Raw genomic sequence first — 17,709 nt, 5'->3', positions numbered from 1 at the left:
AAAAAATATAAGACTGAATTAGAATACTTATTTATGTTATATATTAATTTTAATAGTTTTTTGTTCAGGGTATATGTTGACTAGAGATTTATATTAAGATTGCCCCCAATTTTTTAATTGGATTGATTGTATTGAGTAAATGACTTTGGTTGAAACATATTTTGTAATAATAATAATAATAATAATAATAATAATAATAATAATAATAATAATAATAATAAAGTAATGTTTATTAAGATTGTGTATAAGCAATCCTCAATTTATGACCAGTTGTTTAGCAACTGTTCAAAATTACAACCAAACCAAAAATTTACAATCTCTATTTGAAGTTCCAATGATAGGGTCCTTTCCCTTGTTACTTGAATGAACTTGGGCTCTTGGCAACATGGCCACACTTAAAGCATTCTATGTTCATTGTCTACGTTTTATGATGTGTTTGCTGAAAATTGGCAGTAACTTCTGGTGGGTTTTTTTGGCAAAACTGTACCCATAGTGGTCAATGAGTTTGCTTAATGACTCCAGCATTCATTTAACACCACACACACACACACACACACACACACACACACACACTAGTTTAGAAGATTAACTAGAATGTAGCAGAGATTTATGTATTGATAATGGTTGTTTTACCTTAAGGTATAAAGTTTCTTGGGTATTTTTGATAGTGATTTAAGATTAAACTTGTAAGACTGGGGTATAACATTAATTTTGATTATTGGTAAAAAGATGGCTTTAAGGAATAAAATTTATCGTGAAATTTACTTTTAATGAGATTTATCTAAGAATGTAAAGATGGATGTATAATTGAGATTACAAATTTTTTCTAATGATGAATTGAATGAAAAATATGGAATTTTTTATAATTATATAAATTAGGTAATATAATGTACAGAGATGAAACAAATATAAAAGTTGTTAATGAAGGACTGGATTTTGAAAAATGATGAAGACACTGAAATTGAATGGGTTTATTTTTAAATATTATTTTACATTGCTTACTTGATAATGATAAGTATTTTTGAACTAATGATTGGATTAATGGATATGTTTAAAATTGTAGGTATATGGTATATGCTGTTAATTGACGAAATAAATATTAGTTATGTTTTGTTTAACTTAGTGTAATAAATTACCTGACTATATGTTTGTATCTGTACTGAGGAAAGTCAGACATCATATTTGTGTGTTTTTTGTTTATTTCTTTTCCTCCCTTATTTCCCTTTTTTCCTTTTAAACTCTTTCCCCTTTTAAATTTCTTCCCCCTTTGCTGTTATTTGGTATTTGATTTTTGCATGAAATTTAATAAAGTTATTAAAAAGAAAGAAGAAATTAACTTTATATGAGGAGTGTTGCAATTTTCTCATCAAAGACTATAAAATACAGAATATTCCTTTATTTCTTTTAAGGAACAAACATGAAACTATTGAGTTTAGTTTTATCCCCCCCCCCAAAAGCTGCCAATTGTAAAATATAAATCTTTGAACATTATAATTTAACAAGTCTTTGAACATTGTAATTATGTTAGATTGCTATAGTTTAGCCTTCCTCTGCCAAACTCAGGTGCATTTTCTCAAGCCAGTGAACTCGTTCAGTAACAACATGTGAAAGTTTATATAAAATATTGTAGTGTATTTGAAACTAACAGGTAAAATCAAGAAGATAGGTAGGGCCCAATCTGATATTTCACTTTATCAGAAGAATCCAGTACTGTTATATTGGGTGTCTAATGACCTTCAGAATTTGTTTGGATCTAAAATTTTGTAATGAACTAATAATCTAAATTGTCTTTTTCAGCCTAATATATCGAGAATATTGAGAATCAGCTTCTTACTTGAATCTTGCACTCTGATTTTTATGATGCAGTTCTACACTGAAAGAGTATTGCAAATTTTAAAAGGAAAGAATGAAGAGAAATATGCATTTTGGAGAAAATGTATCTAAGACATGTATTTTGGCATAGCTGCCTATATTCAAAGACAAATCCAAAGAAAAATCCAATTTTATTAATACTGTGGGTTGATTGAAATATGGTTTTATTATAGTTTTTAAATTTACAGTGTAATGTAGAGTGAACACTGGCAAAATATGTAGAGTTGAGGAATAGACTACACTGGACAGTGTCTCAAAGCAATGCATGCCATGGAAAAAATATTTTTGCTGCAGTTTTTCCTTTGGCAACTGCCCCACTTGGTCCTAACTCATTTCAAGGCACAGGATAACATCTGCTCTATGAGTGATCCCTTCCAGTTCCCATATGAGTATTCCAAACCAGGGGATATAATAATCGGAGGGATTGCTGCACAATTTGATTGCCTGTTGGAAATAAGCAACTTTGAGGAACATCCTGAAACAAAGGTGGTAGAAGAACTCATGTAAGGAAATTTCATCTGGAGGTAGCAGTGACTGGAAATAGGAAGATACTGTATGTCTACAAGTCAAACACTAGACTATTCTGAATAATCAAGTTCATTAAAGAGCCTGAAAAAGAGTTTTTGAAAATGATTGTTATTAATACTTAAAAATAATCTTAATTCACTTTCTTCTGCAACATATTTTATGATACCAAGTTTTGCTTTTTCTATTCCTTTATCACTTCTTTACCACTTTTCTTTACTTCTTCCCATATTATATGCTTATTACTACTACTTTCTGATTACATCTTCTTTCTGCCAAATAGCAGTAGCATTTCTATTTTCTTTGTTCTAATATTTTGAAGTTCACTTTTTTCCCCAATAGATCATAGTATCTTTTATTGTTCAAACTTATATACTTTTCAAATTTATACTGAATATTTGTAATTTGTTAGGGTTCAGCTGATCTATTAATCTGTTTAAAGGTATCTGGATCTGAATAAATTTCTATGTCTTTTGCATGTTCTATTGGCATTACACAGATTATATGCTTTCTACTGATGTTACACTAGTAAGAATTAGAGCGCACAATAATATAATACAGTCTGAGTTAAGCCACCTGAAAATCTCTTCATTTTATTTAGAAAAAATAATGAATTTCTTCAGCATCTTACCAGGTGTGAAAAACAAAAAACAAAATTCATGGGGTAAATCTGCTTCTCCCTCTTGGGTGGGAACGTAGCCTACAATCTCAGAAAAAATGAATAATAAATGAATAATGGAATGATTATACTTCTGAATCTGTTTACAGTGTGCCAAAGCTGAGAATACAGTGAGAAAGAAAGAAGAGAGAGTGAGAAAGAAATCTAACCCACATCTCTTCCATTCTGCCTAAAAAAAAAAACACCAGCAAGGCATTACTACTCTTGGAGGTTTTGACCATTGTAGCAACAGAAATATATTATTGTCCCTTGATTTTACTCCCCCCCCCAAAAAAATGACCTAGATGAGACCAATGCAAGTTGCTTCTTTTATTGCAATGCTAAATTAGAACATATTGTAATTTTTTGAGGTTTAAAACTCCTTTTAGCATTTTTAACTAATCTATAATCCATACTTTTTACTGCTTTTGAATAAATCAGCTAAACATAAAATAAATTAAAATGAAACAAATTGACTTTTCTTTAATATTTAGGCACCTATCCATCTTTAGCTGACCCTAATGAGGACTAGCATTTTCAGACCTGCTTATTATTAGGATAGGAATCTGGATCTACTGTTGATAAGACTGCTAAGCAAAGAAAAATTACTGAAAGCAATGGCAACTCAGTTCCACAATGCTGCCAAGATAACTTGAAAATACTATGACCTGAGAAATGAGAAAATACTATGACTGAGACAGTCTTTTTCTTATTCAGCATGGCTGGGAAGAAACAGTGCATTCAGAAAGTATTCAGACCCCCTTCACTTTTGTTATGTTCCAGCCTGATTCTACAGTTGTTGAAAATCATTTTTTTCTCATTAATGTACACTCAGTATCCCATAATGACAAAATGAAAACAGAAGTTTAAAAATGTCTATAAATTTATTAAAAAGAAAAAAATCTGAAATATCACATTAGCATAAGTATTCAGACCCTTTGCAGCAACACTTGAAAATTAGCTCAGGTACCTCCCATTTCTCTTGATCATTGCTGACATGTTTCTACACCTTGACTGGAGTTGACCTGTGGTAAATTAAATTGATTAGACATGATTTGGAAAGGCACACACCATTCTATAGAAGGTCTCACAGCTGGCAATGGACACTGTAGCAGATTAAAAGCCATGAGGTCAAAGGAACTGCCTGCACAGCTCAGAAACAGGATTATTGCAGGATACAGATCTGGAGAAGGCTACAATAAAAGTTCTGCTGCACTGAAGGCTCCTAAGAGCACAGTGGCCTCCATAATTCTCAAATGGAAGAAATTTGGCACAACCAGGATTCTTCCAACAATTGGTCACCCAATCAAACTGAGCAATTGGGGAAGAAGGGCTTTAATAAAAGAAATGACCAAGAACCCAATAGTCACTCTGACTGAGTTCCAGACATCCTGTGTGGAGATGGGACTAAATTCCAGAAGGACAACCATCATTGCAGCCCTCCACTGATCTGGGATTTATGGCAGAGTGGCTAGACAGAAGCCTCTCTTCAGTGCAAAATACATGAAAGCTCATTTGGAGTTTGCAAAAAAGCACCTGAAAGACTCCCAGACTGTGAGGAACAAGATTCTCTGGTCTGATGAAACCAAGATTGGACTATTTGGCCTCAATTCTAAATGTTATGTCTGGAGGAAACCAGGCACTGTTCATCACCTGCCTAATATCATCCCAACAGTAAAGCATGGTGGTGGCAGCATCATGCTGTGGGGTGTTTTTTCGGCAGCAGGGACTGAGAGAATGGTCAGGGTTGAGGGAAAGCTGAATGGAGCAAAGTAAAGGGATATCCTCAATGGAAACCTGTTCCACAGCACTCAGGACCTCAAACTGGGCCAAAGGTTCACTTTCCAACATTAAACAATCCTAATCACACAGCCAAGACAACACAGGAGTGGCTTAGGAACAGCTCTGTGAATGTCATAGAATGGCCCAGTCAGAGCCCTGACTTGAACCCTATTGAACATCTCTTGAGGAACCTGAAAATGGCTGTCCACTGATGGTTGCCACCCAACTGGACTGAGCTTGAGAGGATTTACAAGGAAAAATGGCAAAAATTCTCCCAATCCAGATGTGCAAAGCTTGTTGTGTCATACCCCCAAAAGATTCAAGGCTGCCCAAGGTGCTTCAACAAAGTACTTAGTGAAGGATCTGAATAATGCCAATATATTTCATTTTTGTCTTTTTAATAAATTTACAGACATTTCTAAACTTCTGTTTACTTTGTCATTATGGGGTACTGAGGGTAGATTGATGAGAAAAAATGAATCTCAACTGTAGAATCAGACTGCAGCATAACAAAATTGATAAAAGTGAAAGGGGTCTGAATACTTTCTGAATGCACTGTATGTACAGTACCTTAACTTTGAAATTTATCCTCCAAAACAAAGACAAATGTTTTTGTGAAAAAAATATTTAAAATATATCTATGGAGTATATATAAGAATATTTACATTTTTAACTTTGTTTTTAGACATGGTAAACTGCATACAAAATATATGTAATAATTATTTCATACATTATATAAATCTTCCCTTAGGGTAATGTTAAAAAATTACCAACATGTCCTTTCATTAATATTTGCTGTGAGGCAGATCAATGAGAATCCCAAAATATTATCAAATATCAGCATAGGATTCCACATATATGACAGCTACAATAATGCAAAGATGTCTTATCAGAATACCCTGAAACTTCTGTCTGCCCAGAAGAAGAATATTCCAAATTACAACTGCAAGAAGCAAACTAATTTGATAGCTGTAATTGGAGGACTTGACGCCAAAGTCTCTCTTCATATGGCTACTGTTTTAGGCATCTATAAGATTCCACAGGTATGTGCAGGTCAGCCATGAAGTTTACAATACTGCTATATTTATCTTTAAGGAATAATCACAATGACATTAGAAATAGGTCAGGAATATAATTTATGGACAGCTTCATGGAAGCCAATTTTCTGTTCTCCTGTCTAGTTTTACATTCCACCTAAGATAATAAGATGCAAATATTACCAGCTACATTTATTTTGCATCCATTTATTTCTGTGGATTTTAAAAACCAAATTTACTTTGAAGAGTTCTTATAGCTTGAAAACATTTGCACCATAATATATTCTTGAGTTGTCCTAATAGAGTTATATTCTCAAGTGGATTTTGGAAAAAAATCTTCTTCTTTTCCTGTTTTTACTCTTTTTTGAAATTAGGAAGAGAGTTCAGAAACACTAGGACAAAATCACTTTAGTTCAATCATGAAAAGGGATAGTTTCTCAGTCTTAAACAAGTACAAATGATGTGGGCATGTTCACATTTGCTAATAGGCAGTCTCAATTTCTCTTTTGATGGTGATTTTCTAAAACTATGTGGTTCTTGCCTATAACATTTCTATTAGGACTGTATATTCAGAAGTAATATTTTGCTTATTGTAGGATCGAAATATGCATCTGTATCTTATCTTGTGTAAAACAGATATTTTTTTCAGTAATGTGGTTTCATCACAGGAAATTTTTGTTGAGCGGGAGTAAGAGATCCAGCCCATAACCACTCCTTTATAGGATACTGAGGACTCGGTACTCTCTCTGTTCTTTTTAACATCTACATGAAGCCACTGGGTGAGAACATCCAATACTATGGGATGAGATATCATCAATATACTGATGATACTCAGCTTTACATCTCCATCTTTGGTGTTGGTGTGGCTGCCCTTTTGTAGTGCATGGAGGATGTAGGGGTCTGGATGGGGGGCAATAGTCACCAACTGAACCCTGGTAAAATGGAGTCACTGTGAATATGCAGAGCCTCAACATACAGAGATTTGTCATCGTTGCTTCTGGATGAGGTAGCACTACCCCACACAAACCTGGTATAAAACCTGAGAGTTCTGCTAGACTCATGACTCTTGTCCAAAGAGCAAGTGACAATCATAGCTAGGAGAACCTTTGCACAATTTTGGGTTGTGCGACAACTGCACTCATTTCAGGATTGTGAAGCTCTGCTTTCAGTCACTTACACCATCTCATTTAGATTATTGCAACATGGGCTACCCTTGCAAAGTATTTTGAAGCTACAATTGGTCTAGAATACAACATATATAATGGCATATATAACAATAGTTAGGCAATCTGCACTGGCTACCAATCTGTTTCTGGGTCCAATTCAAAGTGCTGGTCTTTATGTTTACAGTCCTTTATGGCATAGGTCCAGGGTATCTGAGGAGCCGTCTTTCCCCAATGGATAGACTGACCTCAGTCTTGCTGACAGAATAGGCCTACTGCAATCCCAATTGGCCAGGAAATTGTGGCTGGTGGGATCTAGGAGAAGGGCTTTTTCTGTTATATTCCCCACCTTTGGAAAATCTTGCAGTAGGAGGAGAGGTCTGACCCAGGCATTCTGGTCTTCAGGAAATGTCTTAAAATTTGGATATGTTAGTGGGTATACAGCCCTAAAGGAGAAGTTGTTGGCTGAAGGTGGCTAGTATAGTAACAAAGAAGCCATTACCGCCTCTCTGCTCTAAACCTGTGTGTTTTTTTTAGTTTGTTTAAATCTCTTGTAATTTAAATATGCTTTTATACTTATTATCTCTCTCTCTCTCTCTCTCTCTCTCTGTGTGTGTGTGTGTGTGTGTGTGTGTGTGTATGACTTCTCCATTGACCTTTCTTGTAGGACATTGACTTTTCTTGTAGGACACCAAGGAGCCTTGGTGGAGCAGTGGGCTAATGCCTCCTTAAGTAACACCGGCTGCCTGCAATTAGTGCAGGTTCTCATCCCACCAGGCTCAAGGTTGACTCAGCCTTCCATCCTTCCGAGGTAGGTAAAATGAGGACCCAGATTGTTGGGGGCAATAAGCTGACTTTGTAATAATGCCGCTTGGGGGGGCTGAAAGCCCTAATAAGCACACATATACATAGAATGAAGGCTATTGCTAAGGACACTGATTTGTGCTTAGATTGTAAGCCGCCCTGAGTTTTCGGAGAACGGCGGGATATAAATGGGATTAAAATAAAATAAATAAATAAAACATTGTCAGAGAGGACTGAAAATGATGATTTTGTAGCCACAACTCTGTGAAATTTCTATCCCAAGGAAGTTATGGGTCCCATCTTGTTTATGCATTCTTTAAGTTAGCCTATCTGATATACATTAATTAAAAATATGTCCTCTGATAAATTGTTTTACCCAATTGAAGGTTACAAACAATGAAACAGACATGAGAATGTTAATTGTTTTTGAATAATTCAACATAACCTGTTATCATTTACCCTTCTTTTCTTGTTTTAATATACTTTTCCTTAGATTGCTTGCTGTGTGTTTGCTCCAGTGATAAATGTTAAAACACAGCTCCCTTTTTTCTATCGGATGAATCCTAGTGAAACAAATCAATACATGGGACTTATTCAGCTACTCCTTTTTTTCCAATGGAAATGGATTGGAATTATTTCACCAGATGATGATAAAGGAGAAAATTTTCTACAGGCATTGTTACCCATGCTTTCCCAGAATGCAATCTGTGCAGCAATCATTGAAAGAACAGTAACCCTTTCTGGTGTTTTAGAGAATTTTGAGTCATTTGAACCCCTTGTTGCTATGGCTGCTTCATTAGCCAAAGCCAGCGTCAAAGTCTATATTATAAATGCAGATTCTCAAGCTATTTCATGCTTGAAATGGCTAGTATACATTTATGGAAGCTTAGAAAGTCCAAAACAACTAACCATAGGCAAGGTGTGGCTTATGACAGCCCAATGGGATTTCTCATCAGAGACACTTCACCGAGATTTTGATATACATTTTTTTCATGGTGCCTTGTCTTTGGCAAGTCACTCAAAAGAAGTGCTGGGATTTACAGAATTTTTGCATTCTCTTCATCCTATCTTTTCAAAAGGAGATGGGTTTATCAGGATCTTCTGGGAACAAGCATTCAACTGCCTATTTCCTAATTCTAATGAAGGTGAAGAGAGCAATAATTCTTGCACTGGAAAGGAGAACTTGGAAAATCTTCCTGGAACTCTCTTTGAAATAACTATGACCAGTCAAAGCTACAGCATCTACAATGCTGTCCATGCCATAGCACATGCTTTGCATAAAATGTTCTTATCTTCCACCCAGGTTAAATCTTATGTTCTACCTAGGTTAGATCCCCCAAAACTGCTACATTGGCAGGTAATGCTTTCCAGGTAGATTCTTTTGTTTATTATAGCAACTGCAATATGTAACAGGTGTTGTTTCTGAGAGGTTATTATGAAGTCTAAACTTTTTTTTATTACATTCAGACTTTTCATCTTGCCTGTGATAAAATACTTTTGTCCCATACAGCTATGTTTTGATTCTTGGGACTAATTCAATATTCCTCTTTCTCTTTCCCTTTATTTTCCCTCCTCTATTTATCCATCTCTGTCTGTCTGTCTGATCTTTTTGGTTATGCTCCCTATTGTTTGCTTGTTTGGCATTTATTTTATACTAACCAGCATAGCCAACAACCAAGGATCCCCTCTCTCTCTCTCTCTCTCTCTCTCTCTCTCTCTCTCTCTCACACACACACACACACACACACACACACACATTCCATCTATCTCATAATTGTTAGATCTTTAGCTAGGTATGCAGCATATTTGCAAAGTAGCCTATCAATTTAGCTGCTGCAAGGAGTTAGCAGAGACTGACTATAACCATGGCATGACAAAGTAGCCACAATCCTGCATTGAGATATCTACAAGAAATACATTTGCTTGCAAACAAGAACTAGTGGTACACAAAACAGACAAACTGGAAGAAAATGAAGAAGGTAAAGTCCTCTGGGACTTTAGAATTTGAACAGACAAATATCTGCCACACAACATCCCAGACTATAAATGTAGATAAGAAAGCATAAAGGTGTGGATAGTGGACATGGCAATATCTAGAAACAGCAGTATACAGTAGAAGAGAAAAATGGAGAAAATAACAAAATACAAAGGCCTGCAAATAAAAATAGAATGGTAGCAAAACTAAGCAAAAATAGTATCAATAGTAACAGCCACCTTTGGTGCAATCACTAACTCCTGGTTTTCATTTGAACATCATTGGCTTTAACAATGTCAGATTAGTCAATTGCAAAATGCATGGAATAACCTTCATCCTGGACAATACCTTTAATACCATCAAGCAACAATATCTACTTATCCCAGGTCCTTGAGAGGGACTCCATTTGGAAACAAAAATATCAAACCCAGTCTAAATATCTTGCTCTTACAAATATCTTAAATATCTTACAAATCATAGTAAGTTGTATGCTACACAACTTTCAACGACTTTGGGCAGCATACTAGCCATCACAGTCCAGATTTTTGAGCAAAGAACATTAGATGAAAAGTGAAATATTGTTTTCCTTTGTTTCCTATTTTTATAAATTGATAAGACAAGTCTCCCAAAAAGAAATTCCTGTCTCTTTGTTTCAAAATCCTTTATCATTAATGTCATGGGACAGTTTTGTCATGAGCACCTTCTGAAACCTGGAGCCCAAAGGTTGCCCACCTTTCAATTACCGTATATTAATGTCAATGTATAAGTTCTGTATAATGGAAATGTGCAACATCAGTCTGTGACCCACATTTGGCTCTCCAAAAGCCTTTGATGCAGCCTCCCCCCAAAATTGTCAAATAATATTCCACTGGAGGATTATACACATGATAGGAAAATTATATTAATTCATTTAAAATGTTAATATTAGATATAATTGAAATAAAGGAAATACAATTTAATTTTTGTCTTGGGTTCACGCACCAGTTTGTGCAATCTGTACCATTGTATTTCACAAAAGGTCAGACATCTCAGTCACTAAAATTTAATGGTATGTTCTTGATTATGGACAATAACAAAATAAAGTCTGTCTCTGAAAGGCTTATAATGCAAAATTTAGTCTAGAGAAAACAATTAAAAAACAAAGGCAAAAGTAAATGGAATGACTGAATTACTGAAACCATTGAATTATTGAAACAATAATTGTATGATTAGTTTAATATCACATGGAAACCAGATAAGTGGTCCCAGAATGTTCTATACTTCTATACAAAATGACCTGACTGCTATTTTTAAGTAATGGGAAAGATAAGAACTGAAGGTATTCGGTAGATTTCATATCAAACCAAAACAGGCTTCATTTGGATAGGGGCAATATAATATGTTGCAAGTTTATTTGGAAGGTTGATAAATATCTTGTGAACCATTTCAAAATGATAAATTTGAGTTCTCATCTGAGATTTGAACTTGTTTTAAAACTGTTTAAGTCTGCTCTGCTTGCAGTATTTTAGGATGGGGTGGGATTGTATCCTATCTCTCATTTTTTAAAAAACAACAACAGCAGCAGATGTTCAAGAACAATTAATATGTTCTGCTTGCAGTATTCTAGGATGGGGTGAGATTGTATCCTATTTTTTTTCAAAAAAATCCCCAGATGTTCAACAACAACAACAATAACATTTCACAAATGGTTCCTGGTCATAACAATAGTATAGATTGTTGGATTTCTTGGTAGTAAACCAAAAAATATTTGTAACTAGCCAAAATGGTAAGACTTTTTAAGTTCTCGACTTTATTATTTTTTTATAAATAACTCAAGATGATATGTACCTACAACTTCTTCCTCTTATTTTCTTCAGAACAACAGCCCTCTTAGTGAGTTGGGCTGTGAGAGAATAAGCTCACTCAAAACCACCCAGACAGCTTTCATTCCTAATGTAGATTTAGAATTCAGTTTCTAGTGTGGTGCCTAAACTACTAGACCAAACTAGTGCCAAAATATTGGAACAGCTCTTGTGATGTGACAAATTTGCCACCCTTTTATATTTGCATCATGATGTTACATACACATATTTAAGAGAAGAAATTTACATTAGGACATCATGAACATTTTGTCATTTGTATCCCTTGCTCTTTTTCTATAGATGCCAATGAACAAATATTGGGTGAAATTACTGAAAATTATTGAAATCTAGGAAAATTAAGGTCTTATTACACTCATGTTTTTCTTGTCAGTTTCTCAAATCCTTTTAGTGACTAGTCACATAAACTGAAATGGTTTAGATAAAATAATGTCTATTCAAATAGGTAACTGTTTTATATTCTTAATTAATATTTAATATATATTTAACAATATTGTATTGAGAAAAAGTACTTATTGAAATGAAGGGTTGAGCATACATCCTGCTTCTCCATTTTGTAAATTATATAAATGGCATTAACCAAGAGACATTTTTTTCTCTAGTTACAATGTTTTAAAACTGTTCACTTTAGCTTCACTATTTTCTGAGGACCATCTCATTTAACAATAGTGCTGGAGACACCATATCTTTTGATGAGAATAGTGAATTGGTAGCTGGATTTGATGTTATCAACTGGATCACTTTCCCAAACAAATCCTTTCTTCGTATGAAAGTTGGATACCTGGATCCACAAGCTTTAAGTGGTTATCAATTAACTGTTCATGAAGAGACCATCATATGGCATAGTTCATTTAATCAGGTAAAGTACAAATAGAATTTCAGATATGGAGAGCTAAATGGGAAAGTGCCCCAGTCTTTGTAATTCATAAAAGATTTCTACTCAGTAGACTTTAGAGGTAAATTAGTGAATACTGTATATAATAAGCTATCATTTAGAACAAATAGCCTTTAACTAAATTAAAGTCAGCTATAGAGTGGCATGGAAGAGGAAAAAAGAAAAAAAATTCTCTTGATTTGTTTAAAAATATCCCCTTTCAGACAACATGAAATTGTTTTAGAAGGTATTCCTTTCTCACTTTTTTGACATACAATATAAAATCAGATTCTTTTGGACAAGGATATTCAATCTTTAGATAGCCAAAGATGATTTGTTATATTTACTGTGTAGACTAAGGGTTACATCATTCATTTATATAGAGTGGTCAGAATTCAGTTAAAGGAGAACTTGGAAAGTTTTCCTTTGTTTTTTAATAGTTAAATCTCTAGTTTAAGATTCCATATTTTGGGGATTTGAGGACTGGAGAAATCCTGGGACGATTACCTGTTATTTACTTATCTGATTAGGGAGCTGTAGTCATTGAACTAATGGTGATTTTTCAAATTTCACCTAGATACTTTTCAACTCAGTTACAAAATGCTCCCCAGATTAAAATAAATTATTCTGTAGCAAGTAGACTATGTTTTCAATGACATGTTTATTTATTTCTTTGCCATATGAATAGATCCTTCCTGTTGCTCTGTGTAATGAGAAATGCCATCCAGGTTACAGACAAAAAAAGAAAGAAGGAGAACCATTCTGCTGCTACAATTGTGTTCCCTGTCCAGATGGGAAGATTTCAAACCAGAAGGGTAGGAGACATAATAATCAATTATGAATTACAAATTCAGTGGACACTGATCGTAAAAAAGGTCTGGTACTAAAGTCAATACAATAACCTTTTATGTTAAACAATTTATACCAACCATTAAAACATATATTCAATCACCAGCATTTACAAAAAAGAAATGTTTATCAGAATATGTGGAAACAAGTCACCATCATCCATCAGCAGTTAGGTAGGTAAGTACCAATAGATGATAGATGAGATAGATGGAGATAGATAGATAATAGACAGACAGACACCCCAAGACAAAAAGAAATAGCTGACCAGATAATTTCAGTTCAGTGACAGAAATTAAGATTTTCTTCTTCCAGTAGAAACCTACAGTGCCAATGTAAAAATTTGTTGACTTTATACCTAATGGCATTTACTAATATTTACATAGGACAGCTATCTTCCTCTTTCTATAATATATCAATTAGAAAGAGCTATTTAACAGTTAAAAGTTTCAGTACCAAGTTGATTACTTCTTTCTTTGTAGAAAATTTACAGCATTTGTCAAAGACATTTGTCATATCAAAATACATAAAGTGCATGACTCCTTTGAGAATACTGTATATAGAATGCATTATGTTGTGAAAGGAAGTTTGATATTTTAAGCATGAATCTTTATCTTTGATTTAGAATTTGGGTCAATGCAATAAATTATTACATACTGTAATTGGATTGCAATAAGCTTAGAATACAGAACATACCTGAGCAGGAGGTTGGACTAGATGACCTCCAACATCCCTTCCAATAACATCATCATCATCATCATCATCATCATCACTGATCATCGCACAGCCAGCCAGACTGTGGCATTTTTGTCTACCTATCGAGTCCTTACCAAGGACCTGGGATAGGCAGATGTGGATATTTGAAGGTATTACAGATATCATTGCTGGATGGTAGCAGTTCCTAGTAAGGCCGTCTTTTGTAATTGACTAATGGCAAATTTGTCAATGCCAATGGTGTTCAAGTGGTGCTCCAGTTGTTTTAGGATTGCACCCAAGGCGCCTATTACTATTGGTACTACCCTTGCTTGCCTTTGCCACAGTCTTTCTATTACTATTTGTAGGTCTTTGTATTTTGTTATCTTCTCCAGTTCTTTCTTGTCTATTCTGCTGTCTCCAGGCACTGCCATGTCAATGTCCAGACTTTTTTGTCTTTCATATCAACAATTGTTAAGGCTTGGTCTTGTGCAGATAGAATTAGTCCCTCGGTCTCTTTCTTCAACTTTCCTGCTCTTAGCCATTGCCAGGTGTTGTTATTATCTGCTTTCCCAGCTATTTTTTTAATGTACTGGCCATGTAGTGTTTTGCTTTCCCATGCCTCTATTCTATTCTTCATTTGGTCTTTCTTGTCTCTCCAGTAGTCAGTAAGCCTTCCTGATATACTATTTCAGTGCATTTTCATCATTGTCCTTCAGATATTCTTCCAAAGCCATTTTTTCTTCTTCAGCCATCTGATGTACTTGCAGCATTCTATGGCCACCTATTTCCCTTGGTAGATAGAGTCTGTCAATGTCACTGCATGGATGAAGGGCATGATTGATGGTCATTATTTTTATGGTCTTCCTATCCATTGCTTTTAGTTCTGCTTGAGTCCAGTCCACTATTCCAGTTGTGTATCTAATGACTAGAATTGCCCAGGTGTTGATTGCCTTCATGGTATTTCCTCCATTGAGTTTGGACTTTAAGATCATCTTCACTTTCTTGATGTATTCACCTCTAACCTTTTCTTGACTTCAGTGTGCTTGATGTTGTCAGATTGAAGGATACCCAAGACTCTTAATGTTATTTACGTTGGGCATATTATTCAGTTATTATTATTATTATTATTATTATTATTATTATTATTATTATTATTATTAATTATTATTATTATTATTATTATTATTATTATTATTATTATTATATTATTGTTGTTGTTGTTGTTGTTGTTGTTTGATGTCACTCCACTCTACAGGTAGAGGTGAAGAAGATATAAGTTTCTCATTAGCTCAGTTCTATACAGTTAAATGTATATACTTCTAAAGCAATAGATCACAGAATTAGCTTCTTGACTTCAGGGTAATATGAAGACAAAATGAAGAGAGAATCAGCTAGGCTTAATATTCTACCATTTCACAGTTAATTTCTGTTCTTTTCAATTTTTATTTGTATTTGAAATAAAGTTTCTATGTAAAATCTAGCAGAAAAGGCCATTCAGTTCATTACATTATATTCCACTTATATTTATTTTCAGACATGGACAACTGTTTTCAGTGCCCAGAAGATCAATTTCCAAATGAGAAGAAAAATCAATGTATTACCAAGAGACTACATTTTCTCTCTTTTCTGCATCCTTTGGGGATTACTTTAGCATTTTTGACTCTCTCTTTTGTTCTGCTCACAGTTCTGATACTAGGAGTTTTCATCAAGAACCAGAACACTCCCATTGTCAAAGCCAACAACAGGAACCTCACCTACTGTCTGCTCATCTCCTTATTGCTTTGTTTTCTCTGCTCCTTGTTATTTATTGGCCAGCCACAAAGAGTGACTTGCTATTTACGACAAATTACTTTTGGTATCATCTTCACAGTGGCTGTTTCTTGTATATTAGCAAAAACAATAACTGTAGTTGTAGCTTTTATGGCCACCAAGCCAGGATCTAGGATGAGGAAATGGGTTGGGAGAAGATTGACCGCTCTCATCCTATTTGGTTGCTCCTTCATTCAGACTAGTATTTGTGCTGTATGGCTGTGTACAGCTCCTCCTTTCCCAGAGTTTGATATGTATTCCCTCCCTGGAGCAATTCTAGTGCAATGCAATGAAGGATCACTTGGTATGTTTTATTATGTCCTGGGCTACTTAGGATTTTTGGCTGTTGTCAGCTTCACTGTGGCTTTCCTAGCCAGGAAGTTGCCAGATAGTTTCAATGAAGCTAAGTTCATCACTTTCAGCATGCTGGTCTTCTGCAGTGTTTGGCTGTCCTTCATTCCTTCATATCAGGGCATTAATGGAGAATATATGGTCGCTGTGGAGATCTTCTCTATCTTGGCATCTGGTGCTGGATTATTAAGCTGTATCTTTTTCCCTAAGTGTTACATAATTATCCTAAAACCTGAATTGAACATCAAGGAACAGTTGATAAAGAGAAATACTTAAACAGAAATTTCAATTTATAATAATCTAGAATAATATTAACTTAGTCAAATATTCAATTACAGAAGCCACTACCTTTTTTAGCTATTTCTAACAGCATAATCCTTAGCTGAGGTTCTGGGAAGGATAGTATAATTTGAAATTATGGTAAGAATGACTTGGTGAACTCTTGAAGTAATACAGATATTCCCTGAGGTATGACTCTATTAGAGCCTGCCTGTTGGGCTCATAATCATCAAATGAATCAGACTCAATATTACAACATTTTAAAATCAAACTCATTAATTGAATCAAATGGGTCATTAAATGAACGAAGATTTGACTTACTATTTCCTCTGATGGCTGCCTGAACTTAGAGACTTTTTCCAGGCTGCTGCAGGCTGTTTCCAGCTGCCAAACAGCTGTTTCCAGTTTCAATAACTACAGTACTGAAAATTGCCTCCCAAGCAGGCAGCATTTGTTGCTAGGCAGCTCAAGCTGCTTCAGAGGCGGGTGGAGAACTCTATGATTGCAGCTCCCTCTAAAGTAATTAGCTTTAGCATCTCCAGGCAGGCATGCAGAGGAAGATGGGGGTGGAGTTTGCAGAACTGTTGGCTTACAACATAACCTTGAGGTCATCTAGTCTAACCCACTGCTCTCACAAGAGAGTACAGTTCTGCAATTCATTTCTGATAAATGCCTATCCAGTCTCTTCTTAAAAGCCTACAGTGAGGGAACACCCACAACTTCTGTAAGCAATTTAAATCTAAATCCTTAAATACATACACACACACACACACACACACACACACTGCCCCTGATCAGGCAGAATATCTAGTGGGTTTGTACTAGGGAGAGGAGGCAGCAGCAGCCATATGCTATAAGTTTCAGGCTAATGCAAACAAACAATCTTGCTAAGTACTGACAAACACAATAAAAAGCAGAGCAGTTCCCAAAGTGATTATAAATAAAACAGCACAGTACTATAGAGTAACAAAAAAGAATATTTTAAAATACTTACAGAAGTAATTCTAGCTCTCTACAGTAGTCCTCAAGCCCAGCAAGCAGCAGATCTTCTAGACAGCTCCAGAAAAACAAAAACAAATGGTTGGTGCTGACTGCAAAAATCACCAGATTTTGATTGGCCATGTGACCAGGACACGCAAAACCCCCACCACCATTTCCAGCTTCTCGTAGGCCTGAACA

The 17,709-nt window shown here is 35.1% G+C and overlaps 1 protein-coding gene across 1 annotated transcript; it reads left to right on the top strand.

The window, feature by feature from the left end:
* Nucleotides 1-2,232: 2,232 nt before the first annotated feature.
* On the top strand, nt 2,233-16,527 carry LOC310649161 (vomeronasal type-2 receptor 26-like; the record flags this gene model as incomplete). Its single annotated transcript, XM_083377469.1, has 6 exons — nt 2,233-2,375; nt 5,589-5,880; nt 8,335-9,198; nt 12,307-12,534; nt 13,238-13,364; nt 15,776-16,527. The coding sequence occupies 6 exons, from the start codon at nt 2,233-2,235 to the stop codon at nt 16,525-16,527; spliced, it is 2,406 nt and encodes an 801-aa protein (XP_083233595.1).
* Nucleotides 16,528-17,709: the final 1,182 nt, after the last annotated feature.

The sequence above is a fragment of the Vipera ursinii genome (genome assembly GCF_947247035.1).
Source record: "Vipera ursinii genome assembly, chromosome: Z".
Lineage (NCBI taxonomy): Eukaryota > Metazoa > Chordata > Lepidosauria > Squamata > Viperidae > Vipera > Vipera ursinii.
The sequence above is the reverse complement of the archived record's forward strand: the minus strand, read 5'-3'. Positions and strand labels throughout refer to the sequence as shown.